The sequence below is a fragment of the Microtus ochrogaster genome, chromosome 8, assembly GCF_000317375.1.
Source record: "Microtus ochrogaster isolate Prairie Vole_2 chromosome 8, MicOch1.0, whole genome shotgun sequence".
NCBI classification, from domain to species: Eukaryota; Metazoa; Chordata; class Mammalia; order Rodentia; family Cricetidae; genus Microtus; species Microtus ochrogaster.
Window position 1 is genome coordinate 2,384,892 of NC_022015.1, and position 21,630 is coordinate 2,406,521.

General features: G+C 47.6%; 1 protein-coding gene across 2 annotated transcripts in view; it reads right to left on the minus strand.

Moving 5' to 3' along the window:
- Positions 1–5,265: 5,265 nt before the first annotated feature.
- Positions 5,266–21,630, minus strand: part of Mrvi1 (murine retrovirus integration site 1 homolog) — a 109,530-nt gene continuing 93,165 nt past the window's right edge. For both annotated transcript variants that reach the window (XM_005351000.2, XM_026781028.1), the window contains 4 exons: positions 21,299–21,363; positions 14,320–14,439; positions 13,043–13,174; positions 5,266–8,569 (listed from right to left, as the gene is read on the minus strand). In XM_005351000.2, coding sequence (XP_005351057.1) covers positions 8,326–8,569; positions 13,043–13,174; positions 14,320–14,439; positions 21,299–21,363 — 561 coding nt within the window. In that variant the 3' untranslated portion in view covers positions 5,266–8,325. The remainder of the gene's footprint in view (positions 8,570–13,042; positions 13,175–14,319; positions 14,440–21,298; positions 21,364–21,630) is intronic.

Here is a 21,630-nt window from a genome sequence, read left to right on the forward strand (position 1 = left end):
TCCATTGAACGCCAAAGGGCAGCAGCAGATGTGAAAGGTGCAAGCCAGTGTCACTCCATGGTTATAAAGCCAGGAGTAAAAGTTCATAGGTCACCAGACCACAGATTGCCACAGCTGGACCCAACGTCAAAGACAGAGCTTAATTCCGAGATCATGGGCTTTGATCGGAAGAAGATTTGAGTTGTCTTCTAAATTCAACACTTGCAATTTAAATAGAGTGGAGGTTTTGAAAAGTGACAGCACAGAAATACAGTGCAGATACTGGGCTGAGGACAGTGTCCGGACCTGGGTTTAAATCTTACTAACACTAGCTAGACAGTGGTGGTGCACGCCTTTAACCCCGGAACTCAGGAAGCAGACAGGTCTCTGCCAGATGGAGACCAGCCTGGTCTACAGAGCGAGTTCCAGGACAGGCTCCAAAGCTACACAGAGAAACCCTGTCTCAAAAACAAACAAACAAAAAATCTTACTAACACCAATAATCCATGTGTCCTTGAGCCTGTTTTAAGAAGCACTTGAACTCCCTGGGCCCTAGTTTCCTTGCCTGTCATAGGACAGAGCTGCATGAACTTAGAAATAATAGTGGTTCTATGGCAAGAATACAGGTTATTCTTAAGAAATGTACAGGTGGGCTGGGTGGTGGCGCACACCTTTAATCTCAGCACCTTTAATCAGCAGAGGCAGGCAGATCTCTGCCTACAAGGCCAGCCTGGTCTACAGAGTGAGTTCTGGGACAGACAGAATTACACCGAGAAACCTTGTCTCCAAAAAAGGTGAAGAAAGAAAGAAACATACAGGTAGGCAAGTGTATTAGTCACTGTAGTCTAACTACTGCAACCAACAACTCCACAACTCAACGGCACACTTGAAATGTCCGTGGTATTGCAATGACTGACAGGTGCTGACGGCAGTAATAGTGAGTGTGTACACTGAGGAATCCACAGCATGATGTTTCCACAGACTGAAGCTGTTTCCACCTGTCTCCCGTGCCACTCCTGCCTTCTGATCTCTCTGTGTTCCCTTCCAAGATCTTCACAGTGAACCAGCACATGTAGATAACGGTGCTAAAGACTGCTTTTGAGGCTAAGCCTGGACTAGATCACTCCTGTTCATAGTTGAGCAATCAGAACTTAGTCACATGTTCCCATCTAACCTGATTAAGGAGTTTTAATTCAGGTATGTACCCAAGAGTGAAAAAGAAAAATGACTTGGTGAACTTGGCAAGGCCTGTGCTTAAGTGTCCCAGCCTGGCCACCCAGTATGGGGCTCACTATTTCCCCCTTTTGCAGAACACAATACTCTTCTCAGCGGAGACCACCCAAGGTCCTACCTTGCAGAGTTCCTGATCTCAGAGATATGCCCTGTCTTAGCTATTTTTCAATTTCTATGGTAAATCACAACCAAGGCAAGTTCTAAAAGAAAGCATTTAATAGAGGCTTATTGTTTCAGACAGTAAGTCCATGACTATCATGGTTGGAGCATGGTGCTGGAGCAGTAGCTGAGAGCTTACATTCTGATCCATAGGCGTGAGGCAGAGAGAGCTAACTGAAATGGCTTGGGACTTGTGAAACCTCAAAGCTTGCCCCCATCGGTACATCTCTTCCAATGAGGCTGCACCTTCTAGTCCTTCCCAAACAGTTGCACCAAACTGGGGACCAAGGACTCAAACAGATGAGCTTGTGGGGGCCGTTCCCATTCAAGCCACTACATCCCCAGTACTCTGATCAGGTATACCTATGGCCATTTGCAGACTTCGACCCATGGGGACCACTCCCCAATGTACTGAGGAGGCAGGATCTGAGGATCTCAGTGTAAGTTTCCACTTGTCAAGGGGAAAGATGAACGTCATGGCCATCACCAGGCTAGAGCGGTTCACGAATGCCAGAGAAATGGCGTAATGAAGATCATTACTATGGACGGGATGCAGTTTGAGTGTCACTCAAGTTTCTGTTGTGGTTAAATGGTTGGTCTCCGGTGTGGTACCATATGAAGAAGAAGGTTTAGGGGTTTTTTTGTTTTGTTTTTTTGTTTTTGGTTTTTTGAGACAGGGCTTCTCTGTGGTTTTGGAGCCTGTCCTAGAACTAGCTCTTGTAGACCAGGCTGGTCTCGAACTCACAGAGATCCGCCTGCCTCTGCCTCCCGAGTGCTGGGATTAAAGGCGTGCACCACCACCGCCCGGCTTTAGGGTTTTTTTTTTTTTTTTGTGCAGTTCCTTTGGGAGCTTTTGGGAGATGGTTATTATATAGGAAGGAAGCCTATCCTGGCCACCCTTTTCAAGTGGGGAGTTTTATTGAGATAAAAGGGGTAGGGGAAGGAAAGGAAGAGAGAAAGAGAGGGAGATGCAGAAAGAGAAAGGGGAAAAGGAAAAAGAGAGAAGTAGGCAGAGTTTCACGTTTAAAGAGACAGGGTACTGCCTGCCCTGCATGCAGGTGTGACACAGGACGTACATGATGCACTCTGTCAGGCCCTCAAGGGACAGGGCCAGGTTCGTCTGGATGCTAACACTCTTCTTTATTTATTAAAAAAGGTCAGAAGTTAGGTGTGGCAGGTAGGGGAAATGAGGGTATTGAGTTCTCAAGACTACTTCCTGCTGATCTGGGGCATTGACCATCTTTGGGGGACCTGAGAAAGCTGGGGTGCTGGTCACATCCTAGGGTATCTGGTTGTTTTACTGCTGTCCAGGCTATGTAGAACTGTCTGGCGCCTCTTGAACCTGGCAAGATGCTGGCAGAGCAGAGAAAAAGGTTAAGTTTAGGAAAAATATTTTCCTTAGGTTCTGATAATTGAGGAAGGGGATGTCAAGACCAGGGAAAGGTGGGGAGGCTTAGGCTGCTTAGGAAGGGAGGGGTGCATCTGACCTGTTCGAGGTAAACCCAAGTTGACTTCCTGGAACTCACAAGAATTCTTTGAGTGTGTGAAAACATAAGTCTAGACACATTAGAAATGGCAGTATATTTGTGCCAGAAATGACTTTGATTAAAAACATTAACAATCTTTCTTCTATCCAGAAAACTGTGACAGATGATCTTACACAATGAAAGGCATCTTTGGGGTTTATATTTAGAAAACAACCACAGGGAATTTAAAATCTTGAGCTTGTAACTGTGATGATAGTGCTGGCACTCTGCCAGAGCTAGATTAATGGCTTATCAGAAATTTATTGAGTAATGTCAAGATTATCGGCACTTAAGCCTTTTCCCTCAGACCTTTATATCTGGCATTTGCACACCTTAAAACACATTCTTAGACCTAAAGCATCTCAGATCCTCACATCCCAAGCTCTGTACCGGGTCAGCTCCTGGCAGGACCTGCTCCTTTCCTTCATTGTGGCATCATCTTAACGTTCAGGAGAAATCTGTCCTGTGAGTTGTCTCTTCTTGAGTCTGGAAATGAGGTAAATTGTGTCTAGACCTTGTATTGGCTCCAGGAGAGTGAAGCCTGTGATCTGAACTTTACACAGAGAACTGAGAAGATGGCTGAAGCCTTGGTTCCTGCTGTCAAGCAGGCAAAGCTATTGGCCTTCAAACTACATCAGAGTTCTGGAGAAGGATAAATTTTACCTGGGTTAATGATTAAAAATGTCAGAGACTTACTTGATTGGCTACCTAGACAGCCACCCCAGGGTCCTCCATGGTCGCTGAGGGCAGGTCTTAGGGCAACATCTGTCTTCCAGCTGGCAGAGGTAGGCCTGCAGGGTCCCGGAATAACCCCCAGGTGTCTGCAGAGGAAGGACTCGTGGGAGAGCTTTACCTTCGTCTTAGGTAACTTGAGGCAGTTGGTTCCCCAGTGCCCTGTTGTCCACAGTGTGAGGAGGGTCTTTGCAGCAGTTGAGGTGAAAGATGGGTTTTCTCAGTGGCTAGCACTACCGCTTGTGAAGCAAGCTCTGGTCGGAGGTTCTTCTGTTCTTGTCTTCTTTAGAGGAAAGAGGAGTGCTGCCAGGAGCTGACCTGTCTCTCGACTGAAGTAGTGGGTGTTGTAATCCCAACAGACAGGTAGTTGGAAAGTGGTCTATCAGTCCAGGTCAGGGTCTTTGCATGCCTCAGGCCACCTGCCCACTGGTGGGGAGGACCGTGGGGAGAGCCTGGCAGAATCATAACACCAATGGTATGATTATATGCCAGAGGGACCTTGGTGGGTGCAGAGGCCTCACAGTGGGCGAAAGACTAATACACCATACAGACAGAGCTTATGTGGGAGGTTTTATTGAAATAAAGGGAGTTAGGAAATGAAAGGGAGAGAGAAGTGAGAGCAGGGAAAGAGAGACCTGCTTGCCTCTTCAGAAGACAGCGGGAAGAGCTCTGGTTCTGGTTTTCTGACACAAGGCCGCTCGCTCCAGCATCCACACCTGTCACTACCCTTTGCCCCTCACTGGGAGCTCCTTGTCAGAAATGAGCTGGCAAAGGCACCATGGGCTTGAACTCCAGCATAATGAACCAAATGAACATTTTCTGAAGCTGAACGTGGTGGGGACACACCTACACTAACAGGGTGAAAGCAGGAGGATCACAAGTTCAAAGCCAGCCTGGACTACAAGTGAGAATCAACTTCAAAACAAACAAAAGAGAACCAAGGTCTAGGTCCGGTTGAGGTGACTCAGTGGAAAAGGTATGACTCCCTAAGGCTAATAACCTCGTTCAGTCCCCAAGACCTATAGGGTGGAAAGAGAACTGATTCCTACAAGGAAAAACTGGATATTCTATCTTAAGGCTGACAGTCCCATAAAATATAACATATGAAAAAGAGTCGCATCTCATATCCAAAAGCTGGAGGATGGCCATTGTCAATTTCATCGAAGCTAGAATCATCTAGGTCCTAGATTCTAGGAGATGAGCTTCTGAGTATGCCTATAGTGGGTGACTGGGCTAATTGTGGTGGGAAGGCCTGCCCGCCGTGGGGGGCACCATTCCCTAGAAGGGATCCTGTATTATATGAGAAGGAGAAAGTGAGCGGTGCACATTCACCACTCTGGTTTCTGGCTGAGCTGCAGGTGACCAGCTGCCTCTAGCTCCTGCTGCCAAGAATTCCCCACCATAACAGGCTGTACCCTTAACTGTGAGCCAAAGCAAACCCTTCCCCTGTGAGGTTGTTTTTGCCAGGGTATTTTAGCAACGGTAAAAGTCACAGACATCTTTGGAGAGAGATCCCATCTTTACAGATTAGACCCTGATTCTCTAGTTCTCTGGGGATCTAATCCAGCACTGGAGAAAGATTAGGCTTCGGCTCCACATAACAAAGAGGCGTCTGACTTCTGCCAAAGGTTTGGAAATGTGCGTTTATTTTCAAACTCAGCTAAGTGACATTCTAAGTTCAGCACTAGCACACCTACCTGTGCGGGCTTAACGTGAAGGACTGACAGCCGGTGACATAGGTCCAGCGTCCCCCTTGCTGTTTCCTCTTCCAGGCTGTGCAAAGGAGACAGACTTCACGGTGGCTAGAAAGTGAAGGTCCTTTAGGAAGTGACATCAGTGGTGCCGCAAACACATTCCTCTGCAGCAGAAGGCTGGTAACCAGACGCTGGAAGCTAAGCAGAAATGTCCTGTTTCAGAGGCATCTTGAATGGAAACTTTTATTTCATTTTGCTGTGATGTCAGGAAACACAAGGCTGGCTTCCGTGTCACTGGCCGTGTGTGGCAGCAGCTGTACCTGCTTCAAGTTATCCCCCGTTTTCTTGAAAAGGTGGCCCAGTGAGGGTGTTTTCAGCCACGCTGTTCTAAGTATGGCTATGCTCTTTGGAGATGTTCTTTTCCTCAGCTGTCCTCACAGCTGGAGTAGTGTGGTTGCTGGTCTAGGCCCCAGGCTCCTGCAGGCTTCAGAGGCCAGCGATGATGCTGAAGCAATTTGCAGATGCTCCCCTTGACTCTGTCTCACCTAGAACAGGATGGGAATTCGTGGCCCAAAGGACGAAGGGCTCGCTCAAGTTGGGCCTTCTTTTGGTGTGGGGGTGGACTGAGACTAGACATTGACCCCCTAGAGTCCTAGCAGCTGCTCTCTCTGTGTTCCATCTACACCCTGTCTTTGGCTATACAGTGCTTAGTAACTCAATCTTCTTTGACTGTATTTGTTCTATGGAAGACACCAGGTAAACAATCTACCTATGCCTGCAAAACCCCACTGCCTCGCTCTGAATCTCATTACCTTTAATGGCACATCCAGGTTCCTCACTCTGCCATTTCCATCCACCGCAAAGGACGTCCCTTCAAAAGCAGCATTTTAAAGTGAGGCCTAGTCGGGATTGGTAGAGGACGGGCATGTCCGTCTAAAAGGAGTGATTGCATGGAATCTTGAACTTGGGAAAAGGGTGCTGTAGTCTGGTTCCATTCTTGTTCTCTCAGAGTAAACAGAGAAAGATAAAAACCAGCTGAGATTAGGAATCAATCATGACAGGTTTCTCATGGAGACAGGAAGGTCCTGAGGGTTGTGGTATTGAGAAACCTCATGTTCTAGGTTGCTCTCCACCTTCAATGCTCACTTGTTCTTTCAACCAACATTGAAATGATTCCCTCCAAAGTGTTTGCCATGTTAGGTACCTACCCAAGAGATGGTAAGGCATAGTATTTGAGGGAAAACGTCCAGGGAGGCAGGTGTATAAATAAGCTAGACCGTAGATAGAGGTCAAGGGTTGAAATTTCACCAGTGCCCAGAAGCACTAAGTGGGATGCCCCCAGGATGCTGGGCATGGTGAGAACGTGGAAGGCAGCCACTGAGGCCTGTATGGAGGGGCAGTGTTTGTGACTGGCCCTCAAGAGTGGCGAGAAGAGGACAAGGGCAGGAGAGATGTTCATGAGTTGACCTACAGCTGGAGAAGCCATTTCATTTGGGAACCATGGCAGGTTTGAAGCAGAACGGCCAGCTGGGGCAGGGGTGGGATCAGACTGGAAGGCACCTAGCTGAGAGACCATAGGAGAAGGGTCAGGGGTACAGCCCTGGAGCCAGACCACTCTAGTTTAAATGACTTACTTACTAGCTATATATGCTTGACGAGTTGTATCAGTGTGTGTGTATGTGTGTGTGTGTGTATGTTTGTGTGTATGTGTGTATTCTTGTATCATTTATGCTTCTGTTTCCTTTTTTAAACAGAGAAAGAGAAACCACCATTTCAGATTTTGTTTTTCCTGAGGACTAAATGAATTGCTATCTATATAACACTGAGACAGTTTTGACTCACAATAAAGGTCTACATGAGTGTTAGCAACAAAAACAATGAAAAGCAACCACCACAGAAGTCCTATCTCTAACTGATGAGAGCCAAATGAGGGTAACAGCTGAACAGTGGGAGAGACACGTGCTGGAGGTGAGGTGCGCTCCTTCGGTTTGATGCTGAGCGGGTCTTCCAAAGGACACATTTGGGCAGGAAACACCATGAGAACAGCAGCCCTGAGGTGCAAGGCAGCGTGAGAGTCCAGAGTGGAAGGCACACCTTTTCTTACCCAAGGGGTGGGTTAGCTATGTAGGATCACTTTCAAAGGCACTGCACAACCAGGGAACAGACCGTGCAGAAGAGCAGCTCCAAACTGGTACTGGACGTGCAATGCAGACGTGATTTCTCAGGGCTCTCAAACATCTTCAGAGTGTGTGGAGGCTCCCTGTATTGATGCCTGGTGACTACTGCTCCATACCCAGTGAAAACCAATTGCTTGGCACAACATGGCTTCCACTGAGCAGAGCACACTTCCAGAGAGTGGGTGTCTGTGCACAAACATGTTGTGTGTACAGTCCGGATGCATAAAGATACGTTATATATGAACTCACATCTTCCTGCTTCCTTTCGAGCATGGGGCTACTTTTAGCCTGTGTACTTTTCTGAGGAAGCTTTTCCCACGCTCTGACAAGGAATGGTGATTCTGAAGGAGAGAGAGAAGGCTAAAGAGTGGTTGTGGCAAATGAAGTGGGAAGATATCCACGCTGTGACTCCAAGTCCCAGGTCTGATCCTTATGGTCAGTACTGGCCATTAGCTGCAACTCTTCCTGATTCTGAAACATAGGGAGGAAAAGAGAGAGCAGGCTTCTCGCTGTCCCCTGAATGAAGGGCCTTCAGTTCTCCCAGCCCTCTGGCTCAGGGGCAGGGCTCTTCCCTGTATCAGAGTCTTTCGTGAAGGTCACTTCTTGTCCACCAGATGCTTTCCCAGAGTTTTGCTGATCCCTTCAAAGCATCAGCTTATGGTGTGTGAGTAGCTTCCACGGAGGTGACAAGGGGAAAGAGAAAGCCTCCTTGTTCCCCGATGGGATGGGTGGCCACATGGCACACCTGGGCCTGGCACACTGTCCACAGGGGCAGGGTGTGGGGTGAATGCTCTAGAGGAGGGTACGGCTAAGGAGTCTGAGGCCCTACTGCTCTGCTGGCTGCTCTTGCTGGAGTCCTGAGCTCCACCACGAGTCCCGCTGGGCCGCGGAGCAGGTGGATCTCCCAGGGGGCCCCTCGGTCTGGTCTGTACACGAGTTATAGGAGTTGTAGAGCCCAAGCACAATACTCAAGACCAGCATCACCGCGGCCATCATCCAGATCACTTGCCAGTGTTGACACAATTTGGGATACATAACTTGTAGGAAATGGACCAGTTCTTCAAGTTTGCTGTCAATAGAATAAAGAGATTAGTATATTGAGCACATATCCGATGCCCAGACCCATACTTCCCTGTCTGGGGATACCTTCTATGCTGTCTAAGGCAAAGGTTCTTAAGCTCGGCTACACAGGAAATTGCCTGGCAGTTTGTATCCAAAATATCCCTGGTCTTCTGAATGAGAATCCCAGTAATGACCTAAGAATCCCCGGGTGGGTCTGGTGCCACTGGTCCATACTCTGAGAGGCTCATGCAGATGTCTGTCAACTTCATTATGCCCATCCTCCACTTTGTCCCTCCTCTTCCCCCACTCTCTCCAAACTATTCTATGTCTTCCTCTTTGTCTGCATCTGTCTCCTCTACTATAATCACGATCCCCCTTGCTTGTTTCCCAACTTCCTCTCAGCCCATGCTCTCTCTTTTCAGTTTAGTAAAAGGACATTTGATCGGAGTCCCATCCTAGAGGTTTCCGGAGGTGTCCTGTGCATTTAACGCAAGCTATGTTTTTCTCCTGTGTCCAATTCCAACTCAACGACCTGCAAAGCAAGATGACTGACGGTTTCTACACCATAGAGGTAGGAAGAGTCACCGAGGGCTTCCTGAAGGAAACATGTCTCACAAACACGCTGGGATGCTCAGGCCCCTGGCTCAAGATGGAAGTAGATGGCTTGCCATGGGGCAAAATCCTCAGCAAATGCCCTCCTAAGAAAGGGACCAGGTCCTTGAAGTGCTTGCCTTGGGTGCCATGGCCACAGGGACACCAGTTAGTTTCGTGTCCGTGCAGGAACCCCACCAGCAATTTCAGCTGTACAATTACAGACAGCTTAGCACACTTCTTCCAAGAAATCACTGACTATTTATGTGACTGCTGGGAAGGACAGGTGTGAAGTGCAAGCTTCCTTCCTTCCAGCCCTATTCATCTTGAGATCCTAGTGGGATATAATTGGAATCCAAACTAGAGTCATTTTTTAGAGCTATACTCTTGTGCTCCAAAACAGGCTGCTGGTGTGGGGAGAAGGCCACTCCAAATCCACACTTACAGATTTACTTTCTAGTTACACTTATGGAGGGGGGAGTGTGCCCACCAGTGCACATGTGTCTGTGGCAGCCAGAGGTATCAGGTGCCCTGGAGCTGGATTATAGGAGGTTGTGAATTTAGGTCCTCTGTAAGAGTGGCATCTTTCCAGCCCCTACATCCATCCTCAGTCTACAAAAGAGAAGGTCAAGATCTGGGTACACGATCCCTACATGGTCACCTGGTTTTCGGCCTATAAGAGAAACTGGAAGCACAATTAAGCTAGAAATAGAATTCCTTTTGGGTCAATGTTTGATGCTAACCCTTCTGTTTTCGAAGTAGTATTGGACCTGCTTAACTATCGTTCACGCCCATAGAGTACGTCTGAGCCAGTGGTGAGAGAAAAGAGCCAGTTTTACAGGACATAGTGTGAATCTCAGTTGTGTTACATAATAATGCCACGGACCACATTAAGAAGGTGCTGGGTTGCTCTGCCTGAAGTTTTTCCAGGGATCGATATTTCTAATAGATGGCTTCATTGCATATAAAAGAAGAAGAAACTTTGAGGACTTAGAGTTCAATGTGAGACCCAAATAAGGGTCTAGTTGCTGGGCTTACTTAGGTAACATTTTTTTAACTTATTTTTTTTTGTTTTATTTTGTTTTGGGGGTTATTTTTTAGTTTATTTAATTTGTATGTATGAGTGTTTTGCCTGAACATATATATGTGCACCTATATATATATTTCCATGTGCATGCCTGGTTTCCATAAAGGTCAGAGGAAGGTATCAGATCCCCTGAAAATGGAGTTAGGATATTTGTGAGCTATGAAGTGTATGCTGGGAACTAAATCCAGGTCCTCTGTAAGAGTAACAAGTTCTCTAAATTACCGTGTCATCTCTCTAGCCCCAGTGTTTTCTAAAATGTATGAAACAAGACATAAAATTCACTCTCTGTGGTGTGTGTGTGCATGTGTGTGTGTGTGTGTAAACACGTGTGTGTGCGCACCTGTGTGCACATGTGCAAGTGTATACAGCCATGGCTGCACATGAAGACAGGAAGAGGGCATTGGATGCTCCCCTCTATCCCCTTCTCCTGGGCTTTTGAGCAGGGGTCTGTCCTTGAACCTGGAGCTAATGCTGGTAGTTTGCTAGAAGCCAGCAAGCTGCTGCGATCCTCTTGTCTCTGCCCCAGGAGCTGGGGTTACGAAGTGCTCACTGGATGTGAGTGCTGGGATCCAAACTATGTGAGTGCTGGGATCCAAACTCCAGTCTTTGTGGTTGTGTAGCAAGTGTTCTTAGTAACTAAACCATTTTTCCAGCTCATGGAACTTCTGATAACTTCAGACTTTGCTTGCTAGTGAGGTGCCAACATTCCACAGGGGACTCTTGTTCAAGTGAAGTCTCCTGCTGGCAACTCTGGTCCTAAGGGACTCCATAGTAGGCTGACTATCATCTGGCACTAAGCATGACAGCTCTTGGGACAAGTCTGGCTGGGGTTATGGGGGAGAGAGGAACTTTCTGACAGTGGATGTGAAGTTTATATGATAAATGTCCTGAGAAGATGGGCTGTGCCTAAAAAAGTGAAGTTGTACCCCTGTGCTGAAGGCTGAGGACCCTCTGGAGGGCACTACTCAGGTTGGTGTCAGTCACCAGAGGATGCTGTTGCCTCAGAACCTAAAGCAGCTGTAATCAGGCATGAAGGATGGGGGTCCCACTGGGGCCTCTAAAGGCTCAGGTGCTGCAAGTGGCCAGTGCCCAGAATTGCTCACAAGATGGGCAGAAAAGGACCCAGGCAAAACCTTGCTTCCCCAGGCTTTCATGAGACAGGAGGGAGCTGCCAAGTGCCAGAGATGGAGTTAGCTAGATAAGGCTTTGTAAGCCAGACTGTTTATAGTCATGTGCTTTCTCTGTCTGTTTCTCTTTTGTTCTCTTGCTGTGTGTGGAAGTGTTAGAAATTCTAGCCTGACTTAGATGAATTCAAGGTGCCAAAGGAAGGGCTTTTGTGCAGGCTTGGACTTGGCAAAGGCAGCCTGCTGGTCTGAAAATTAAATGCAGATGACCCCCAAGAGGGAGGTGAGATGTAAGGAGGACCGGATGCAGTTGCTTGGAGTCAAGGTTGTGCTTCCATGATTAAACTTGAGGCTCTTTCACCAGAGAGGGCATGTTTACCTGGAGGAAGCATTTTCCCTGGCATGCTGAGAAAGCTCTTCCCTTGGCAATGGGGTTGACCCAGGCAGGCCAAGCCTCCTCTTTCTGGTTGCTTCTTCTACCACTGGGCTGTGTTGATGGCATCTAAGGCTTAGAAACAGAATTACCATCTCTCTAATCTTTACTTACTACCTATTCATTACATGTGAGTAGGTTCTGGAGACTCAGTTACAGACAGTGGCAGGTGATCATACAGCTAATGGTGTTGCCTGGAAATGTTGTGAACCCCAGAATAGTTGAGGGTATCTAAAAGAAAATTTCAGTGAAGTATTCCAAGGTTACTATAACTAAAATTGAGGGGAAAAACAAAACAAAACAAAACAAAAACAAGACTTATAGTTTTGATGTACTAATAGAGACAGTTGGGTATAATGCATGAAATTGGGGCTTTTTTGAAAATCTGGGGTGTTGCTCTGTCCTTGTAATGACAAAGCAGTGCACGCCTCTTCTGAGGAATAGTTGATCTGTCCTTAAACACATTCCTGTGTGGGATAGGATTGTGACCTTAATACACAGAATACCCTGCAACGAGACAAGGCTATTTCTATTGTTCTTGGTCTGGAGAAGCACCTCAGTAGAAGGGTGCTTGTCTGCCATTTGCAAGGTCCTGGGTTCAATCCCTAGTGCCAGTTTTGTTTGGTTTTGAATTTACTGTTCTGTGTGCTAAAGTGAGACCTTCGGCAACAGTGGGCCAAGTCATTGGATACAGACTTTCTGTGTTCCTTCTCCTCTTCCACTCATTAGAAGAAGATAGCTTGAAACACAAAAGAGTTTGTTTCCAACCTGAAACGGAAACACCATGCAAATGACCAAGTGTTTGGTCAACATTAGAGATTGAACTTGGTCACTGAGCTAAGTTTGTTCCCTGCCTTCCATGTTCCTTCTGCTTCCCTCTGCTGTTCTTGGTTTCTTCCAAGCCCCTCTCTAGGAACTCAGGTCAGCCCCTTCGATCTGAACGCTTCTATGGTGGTGGCTGTGGAATGGGCTGACCACAGCTTGACTGGGAGTCCACCAAAAGTCCCTTTCCCTTTCTCGGCTCCTAAGAGCTATTAGTGGCTTTCTGCCGTGCCCACGACCACCTCTGATGCCTCAGCTTTTGTAATGTGTCATTTCTAACTTAATTTTCTGGAGTCAGTGCCTTTTGAATTCTGTTGGCCACCAGACCTACTGCCATCCAGGAAGGGCATTTCTGTCCGTTCTGTGCGATTCAACAGGTAAATGACCTAAAACCCATTTGGTATCCAAGTGTAGGTTTCCAACCTGCTTCTCTGCTCCTTCTCTTCCTCCTCAGTTTCTTCCACCTCCGCTGGTTCCTCGGGACTCTCTGTCTTCTGCTCTTCCTCCTCCTTCAGGTCTTGAAGTTCTTCCGTCTTCTTTACCCCTTCCTGATATCTGGAGAGAGAAAGGGAACAGCTGAGTCAGGGAGGACCAGACACGGGGGAGAGGACTCAAGAACCTCCAGTCATTGCGCACTTCCTGTGGCTCCATTCAACAGGAAAAAGCTGGGAAACTCTGCTGAGCCCCAACACCGCTCATGTCAGGACCATTTCCCCTCACTCCTCAGCCATCCTTCCTGTTTATGTGACAGGGGGACAAACTGACTGAGGAAAATGTGGGACAAGATCTACTGCTGGTCACCATCCTACAAAACATTCCCCAGAGATAAGATTGCATTTTCCATGGAACCTAGGAGCTTCGGCTTTAGGGAGAACCTCATCTCAGGATGCTGGGGTGTTTTTCAGAAATGTCAGGCCTTGACATAGGGAGGTACCCAGAAAATATTCACAAAACCAGTGGATGGACTTTGCTTCAGTGTTTTCTGAGAAGACCCTTCTGTAAAAGCCCCCCATGATTTCTCTCGAGATCAATATTCCCCTGAACATATCTGCTCACTTGTCTGACAGCCAGGTGGCTAACTTTATTAGTTTGGCTGAGATGACCCCACCCACCACTGAGTGACTGCCACACAGATACCACGGGGTTCTGTGTCCATGGTCAGCTGAACCTCCCTCAGGAGTCATGGGGCGCCAGGCCAGGTTAAAGGTGAGTCTCTATCTTGAGTCCTGGGCCTTGGGCCCTGTTCAGTGTTCTCTCCCAGTGGCTGGGAGCTGGCACTGGCTGCTAATGCAGCTCATTTAGAGATAGGCAGGGGTGGAAACGGTGGGCAAGGGCAAGAGGAGGAGCTCTGACTTATAGGGAACAGCAGGGCGATTGCAGGCAGCACAGCTGAAGGTGCCCCTGGGTACTGCTGGCAGCAACATGACAACTCATCAGGAAGCCTCAGGCAGCACCAAGAGAAACCCAGCCCAGGCCCCTGATGTGCAGACATTTCCAGGCAGTGGCAGCATGCCTGAGAAAGAAAGGAGTCTAGCTGAAGCCGGCCATTGTCTAAGCACATCCTGTGTCTCGCTTTCTTGACTTAAAGAGGCTTTCGGCCCATTGACTGCTTCTCCAAACTCCTCAGAAGCAAGCCAGGGTGTGGGAAGCTGACTTCTGAGACCTGCCAGGTGCCTTCGGGGTGGCGAGGTCTGACTCACCCTTTGCTGTAGACTTCTTCCTCTGCCCTGGCCTTGGTCTCCTGGCTCATGTCCTCCGGGCAGCTTGGGAGCAAGGCGGGGGCACAAGCTTCACAGTCGGCCTCTGCATTTGTCTTTCCACTGGCGAGGGAGGGAAGCACAGGGCATCACTGCAGGGGGAGACTGACCATCTGAAGACAAAACCCTATCTTTGGCCTGGTTCCCGATTCAAAGAGGAAACTTGGGCTCTTTCACGGGTTTTCGGGTTTTAAAACATCTACCTTGAGACAAGATTTTATAAAGACGCACTCCATGAATCTTTCCCAGACCATTGAGGAGGCAGACACTACACCAGCTCCCTTTGCTGGATGTCCCCAAATCCAAGTTTATTCTTATTTCAGAAGGTGCTGAGTAGAAAGGCAAGTGTCACAGGCAACAGGACACTGCCACAAGGAGGCAGACTGAAGTACCCTAGATCCTTTCTTTCTGTAGTCAGTGTGTGTCTGTGACTTTCAACTATCCCTTCAACTGTGCATTGAGTATGATAACGCTACCGGCACAAGGCAATGTGGAATTGGAAAGAGGAAAAGATGGCCCCCTTTTTCGCCAATGTAGAGTTTCGTAGAAGGAAAAAGTAATCATATTAATTATGAATTATAATATTTATGAAAGAAACCATTCGGTGACAGAAAATGAAAAAGAGAGAGTGTGTTTAGAGTGGATGGTCAAAAAAAGGCCTCTCTGAGGTGTTAATATTGAAGCCCCAGTGTCAAAGATGAGCTATGTACGGAAAAACAGCTGAGGCAGAGGACGGAGGCTAGAAAGACTTTGGGACGCAATGGGTGCTGGAAACCTGAGCTGCTGAGAACAATCAATATGGCAGGAGCGAAGTTTGGAGCAGAATAAACTGCCATGCATATGAGGTGTCTGAGAAGAAATGCTGAAGACAGTTGGAGATGTCCAAGGGAGGCAGATACAACCATTTGATATCAATATAAAGAATATAAAGAATGGATGATGGCCTAAAAAAAGAACACGAGGAAAGAAGAGCAGAGATCTCAGGACAACTCCCCGTTATCGTCAAGCTCTTCTCAGGAGGAGGAGGAGGAAAGAAGGGGGAAGAGGCTAAAAAGACAGAAATAACGTTAGAGTCAGGGAGAGAGGGCTCATTGTGCTTCTCTGCGTCTTCCGAAAGTCTGGGTCCCTGGTGGGGTCTGATGATGCAAGGGTCACATGGAGCCTTGAGGTAAAAAGGAAAGGGAAGGGAGAACGGTACAGCCACGATTGGGCTGGGAAGGGGAGCAGTGAGTGCATTGACAGGACGGCTCAGCGGAACAAGTGGGTCAAGGGTGCAAGCCTATTCAAAAACAGGTAGAAAGGGCCTGGCGGAGAGAGTGAGAGAAGATGGCCAAAGGACCCAGAGGGGATGAGAGAAGATAGCCAAAGGGACAGCACCTTTGACTGAAGGAACCTAGACCTTTAAAAGGCAACAGAAACCTCTCCTTAACTGGACAAAGAGCAAAGAGGAGGGCAGTGGAATGGGGTCCCGATGAACAGAGGCGAGCTGCCTCCTATCCCAATGGTGAAGCTGAAACGCTAAGGCCAGGTCTTTTGCAGAGAATGAGAGCAGAGGGTCTGAGAAGGCCACAAAACAGCAGGAAGTACAAGCATTGTGTGGCAAAGTATGAAAACAGGCACAGTAGCAAACCACCTCAGGATGAGTGGGCACACTTGGAGCCCCTCTAATGCCTGAGTAGGATCACAAGTTCAGAGGAAGCAACCTAATAACCTAATAGGATGGATTCTGCAGCCATCTTGGTGCCCCTAACCTGACTAGAAGCAATGGCGTCATGGAGGAACCCAGAAACAAGACCACATTGCAAGCTAAGCCTCCTAGCAGGAAGCTAAGGGGTCACGGCTGCTTTCCCTCAGGCAGAGGGAAATCTTCAGCTTGCTCCCTACTCTTGGTATCAACTTCCTATCTCTTAGCTTTCCCTCAGACCTTGAAAACATATGTTTCGTTAGGCTAAAAACCAAACCCCATCATGAACAAGAAAGATAACGCTCTAAAAATACCAGCTATTCATAACAGTCCTCCGCCTGCAAACTACACTCTCCACCCCCTTCCCTGTGACCTCAGCCTAGTGTGCAGTTGCCTATTTGTTCAGTGACTGCAGCAAGCAGAGAAAAACACAGCTAGAGTCAGGGGTGGGGCTGGCCCTTATCTCACTAAGCATATTTATACATTAGAAATGAAATATGGTCACCGCGTCTTTAGTTTTTTTTTTTCTCCATATCTGCCCACATTAGAGGGTCCTTAAAGCTAAACAAATATGAAGAGAATGTTTCTGAGACAGACCTGGCTCAAACTCCAGCACCCCAGGCTCAGAGACCTTAAATACCATCCTGAGGCTGTGAAATCTTGTAACCCTCTTGCCTGGCAGGAATGAGGATATTCTAATAGAAAAGACACATGTGGCCTCCCCTTGGCTATCAGACTGTTGGAACATTGTACCCCAAGAAATTGAAATCCCCTCGGAGATCTCATGCTGCTAGAGGCCTAGGCCAGCCAGAGGGGAAATTCGTCTGCCCCACAAAAGACTTGCAACTTGCCAGATTACCCTGCAGGACAGAGTGAAGCTGAGACTCTGGCGGGCCAGTGATGGAAGGGACCACACCTTGACCAGACTGTCCAGTTATGCTCATCTCTGGCCTTCTACCTAAACCCAACCCTCCTGTTGGAACTGAAAATATACTAGACAGAGGGTCACTGGATCTCTGTTCTTCTTCCCAATATAACTATATTGAATAAACCCTTTTATGTTTTCTACTACTAATTTGGCCCCTTTCATTGGCTGATTGGGTTCTGACCTTAACTGCAGTAATAATTGGTATGTGGGAGGGCTCAAATCGGCCCTGTTGCAGGTTGATGCTGATTCATGCTTTAACTGTGCTGACTACTGTCCTTGCGAGGCATTCCTTCCTCCCAACTGGATCTGTCATCTCCCCTCTGTACAAAGGCAGAATGCCTTCCCACCGGCCTATCCCACCCTCTGATCACGATCATGGAGAGGGCTGTCTGGAAGGGTCTGGAAGGCGCCTGGTGCAGATTAGAGTGCTTCCATTACTCCAGCTTCACAGTGACTTGCCTAATCCTGCACAAGAAGTTAGTGAAATGAACAGATCCTATTTGAAATGAGGATTTCCTGAGAGCCTAGAATTCGGCTTGGGCTAAGAGAATCTGCATTCATCTCTGTAAACAAGAGCTGGACACAATCTGTGCCCGTGGCAGGGATCACTGTGTGGACTGTGGCATCTGTCCTCGCCTGGAATCCTGTGCCTTCTTTCTGAGCGAGCCATTAAACCGTAACTGTGTTTATCACTGTGCCCAGCTCCCAGTCACATGGTGTCTGTTTGCCCAAAGTAAACTGTTGGCCACGCTGGATATCAGTTTATTGGTGAGCAGTATTTGAAAGTGACTTCAATCTTTTCTAAAGGGCCGATCTTGCCTCTTGAACTCAAGCAATGTTGCTAAATCATCCCAATTCAGTGACTTCTTTTGTTAAGCCCATTCCAGAGAACTTGAGCTATAGAACCTTCCTTGCTTCCTTGCACCCAGTCCCAGATTCTTGGATGATAATTATCCCTGGGTAAAGTTTTCTCTAGAATACAATCAATAAGGTGATAGATTATTTGCTGTGCAAATTCAATGACCCTGGCTGCTTCAAAAGCACAGAAAAGAATGATTTTTAAACCAATAGCTAGCGCTTCACCATGACACGCCTGCATCATGGCTTTATCATAAAAATAACCCACTAACACCCCCACCCCCAGCCTTGCTGATCCCTCTGTGAGTGGCTCTGCATACACCCTCTCATACCCTGCTCTGCCCCACTCTCCATGCCCATCTGGTCACCGGGTTCTCCCCCAGAGAGTCCTCTTTTCCTCCCTCCCTCTGTAGCCCCCCTGATGTCCTCTGTTCTAGTAAGAGGTTAAGAGCCTGAGCCAGGCCATCTTCCAGCTGTGTAAGCTCAGGGAGCATATCTCTGGGTATCATTTTCCTCATCAATAAGACAGAGATGTTAATAATGTATCTACTAATGAGGTCCTTGGCAGGGCTGACAAGGAATGGACAGCAAGCAAGGGGAAAGGCACCTGGCACGCAAGGAATGAGTTTTGGCTGAGAACAAGAGTCGTCATCACCACCACCACAGCCATCCTTTCTTTGAATTCCCCACTACCTTGGGATGCCCTTAACCTCCCATTCAACTCGTTGATGATAAAACCTCTAAGCTTAACTTTAAAAGCAGATTCCTAGTTGGAAACATTTTTGAGCCCCACCCCATCTTACACCCACACAGGGTTAGGGGCACATTTTCTCATGTGTTGGTCCCTTAGCAACGTGCACTTCCTTCTCACAACATTCATCACACCGTGGAAAAATAGGCTGCTTCCTGTCTGGCTTTCCCACTAGACTAGTGCTCCTTGAGAAACTGACCCTGAAAGCACTTGTCAAAAGAATGAAAGAATAAAAGGCCAAGGACACACAGCTTCCCTATGTGTATAAGAATAACTAAAAACCATTCTCTAACGTACGTTTAAATCTATAGATCTCTGGACCTTTGTTGAGTTGAAGAGCGGTTTGTTATGAAATGACCTACAAGAGCAAGACTCTTGGCTCGCTCTAAGCTCACAGGGGACAGACAGTAAAGTCAGCTGCTCTGTACTGTGGACTGACCAGAGGCTACGAGGTTGTGCTGTCACATGCCTAGCCATTCCCCTCCCTTGTCTGGAACACTCAGGAAATGGGATCATTTAACATGAAGCTCAATGCAACTACGTGTGTCTGATAAACGATTTCTCTTCAACAACATGACTAGGCTAACTGGAGTTGGTGCATCTGGATACAAGTAGAGAAGACATGGATTCACTTTCACCTGCACACTGTTCCACTATTGGCCACTTGGGGATCTATGACGCTTCCAGGTCTGTGCATTTGGAGGAAAAAAAAAATCAATGAATATCTTTTCTGACTCTACAGGAAAGAGCTGCTACTGTGTGGAGTCTCTGGTGTTTCTCCTTCCTTCAGACCTCCCTCCCCTCTTTGCAGCCATCTTTCTTTGGATATGTTTCCAGTAGGTGAGTCAACCACAGCAACCACATGGCCAATGACAGTTTCGAGCTAGCCTGGGGATGGGTGGAGGGAGACTACAAACTCATCCTGGTGTCCTGCAGCTTGACTCTGAGTCTCACTTTGGCCTTTTAGCTCCTGATTTTAAACCCGTGAAAGTTGTCACCCTCCCTGACCCTCACTCACTGACACAGAGATTTGGGGCTGCCCGTCAGATTCTCTTATAGAGGATATCTCCAGTTCTTGACACTCCCCAGTGCCTTGGATTGGAGTGCTCAGCTGGCCTGAACATTAGTTCTAAGAGAGTCTACCAAGGAGAGCATGGACCTAGATCTTCTGCCTTGGCTGGGTCTGTCAGCCTAGAGCTGGGGAGAGGCCCTTGATGGAGGTGCTCTGAAATGGACTGAGGAGCTCAAAGTGCAGGCTGACAGAATTTCAGAGAGTATAAGTGATCATTTCTAGGTAGATCACAGCCACGGATTAGGCCTCGTGGCTCTATGTGGTAAGGTTTTATAGACTTAGATACTTATGTTTGGTGATGAATTTGTCATCTCTCGAGGTTTCCTGGAGTGACTAAGAAGCGAGGAAGAAAGAGGAAACACCTCACGATGAAAAGGATGACGACGGGGACAAATATTGAGAGAGTGGGGACTTGGCAATCCCACACACCAAGAATGAGGAACACAGGCCGAGTCTGGAGGTAGGGAGCTTGAGACCATCTCTGAACTGACAGGGGCTCAGCAGTCACTTTCTCTGCCAGACAACACAAGGCTACTAAGAGCAACAGGAAATCGAAGGCTCAAGCTGCTCCAAGGCAAAGAAGAGAAATGAGGTCTGTGCTCCACCAATAGAGGAAAGACACAAAGAGAAAGTCCTGAGAGGTGGCAGCTGTGAGCCACATGTTTTCCCAACAAGCAAATGAAGAAAGTTCAAAAAGTAAACTATAAGCTGCCCATATCCCCTCACTCCCCACCCCACCCCGGTACAGAAGAACCTTAGCACTCTGGCTCGGCATGAGAGGGCCTGCCCATTGCAAGGGTGCCTGGGAAAGTCAGGCCCAGGAGACCCTCTCAGCTCTCGAGCCAATGTGTATCTTCCTTTCTACTTCTTGACAGAAAGATTTTAAAAAAAAATAATGAATTTACTCTGTCCAAAGTCACCATGTTTCGGGGGCCCCCTCCCCCTTTCCAGGATAGTGTAAACCGTGTAATTGTTCTATTCCCAAATGGAAGAGATGTATCCATCTTCCTCAAGATATACTCTTGTCTGGGGTCCCGGGAACTAGCAGCCATATGCTACAATCCGGATGATGGCATCAGCATGACGTGGCCCGAGTGAAGGGAACCACAGAGAGATGGATGCTGCCACACTGGGCCTGTTATATTAGCCCTGTGGGATTGCAGCTGCTTTCTGTCCACAGCCCCAAAGATCCCCAGCTAACGAGGATGCCGTCTGCCTCTCTGAGGATCTTAGGCAGGGTGTACCTGGCCTCAGTCATAGCATCTTCCTGGTCCAAGAATGTTACAAAGTACGATCTGCAATCTTTGTGGGCCTCAGAGTCCAATTCATTTCCCATGGAAGTGATTTTCTTTCTATTTCATTTTCGGGTTGAGGATGAGAGTAAAAAAAGGAAGTTGGGGATGCTTTTCTTTTTTTTTTTTTTGGTTTTATTTCATATCATGTGCAATGTTGTGGCTTTAACATTTTCTGCAACTATTTATGAAGACTTCTGTTGTACCTGTAGTAAACAAACTGAAAATATGAGGGTTTTTTGTTTTTTTTTTTTTTTTTTTTTTTGGTTTTTTTTCGAGACAGGGTTTCTCTGTGGCTTTGGAGCCCCAAAATTAAGTGGAAAATAGAGAAACTTACTTTTCCAAAAGTGCAGGCAGCACTGGGGGGGCGGCGATGTTGCCTTTTCCGTTGGGCGTTTCAGACTGGATGGAAACAGGAGCCAGAAGTGAGGATGAGGGATGAAGGAAGCAGCCAGGGCTGCCAGGCTCCAGGTGATGCTGGGGAGGGCGGCTGCTGTCTCTTCTCCTTTTATCCTTTTTCCCCAACTGCTTTCCAATCTGCATTCTGAGGCTCCATCCTAGCAGGGAGCCTCAGCTTCCCTGTCCCATTTCCTGAGAGCCAGTAGGCCTCCTGCCAAACGAGGGTCTAGAATTCCCTGAGATGGACTCACATAAACATCACTGTTCTCA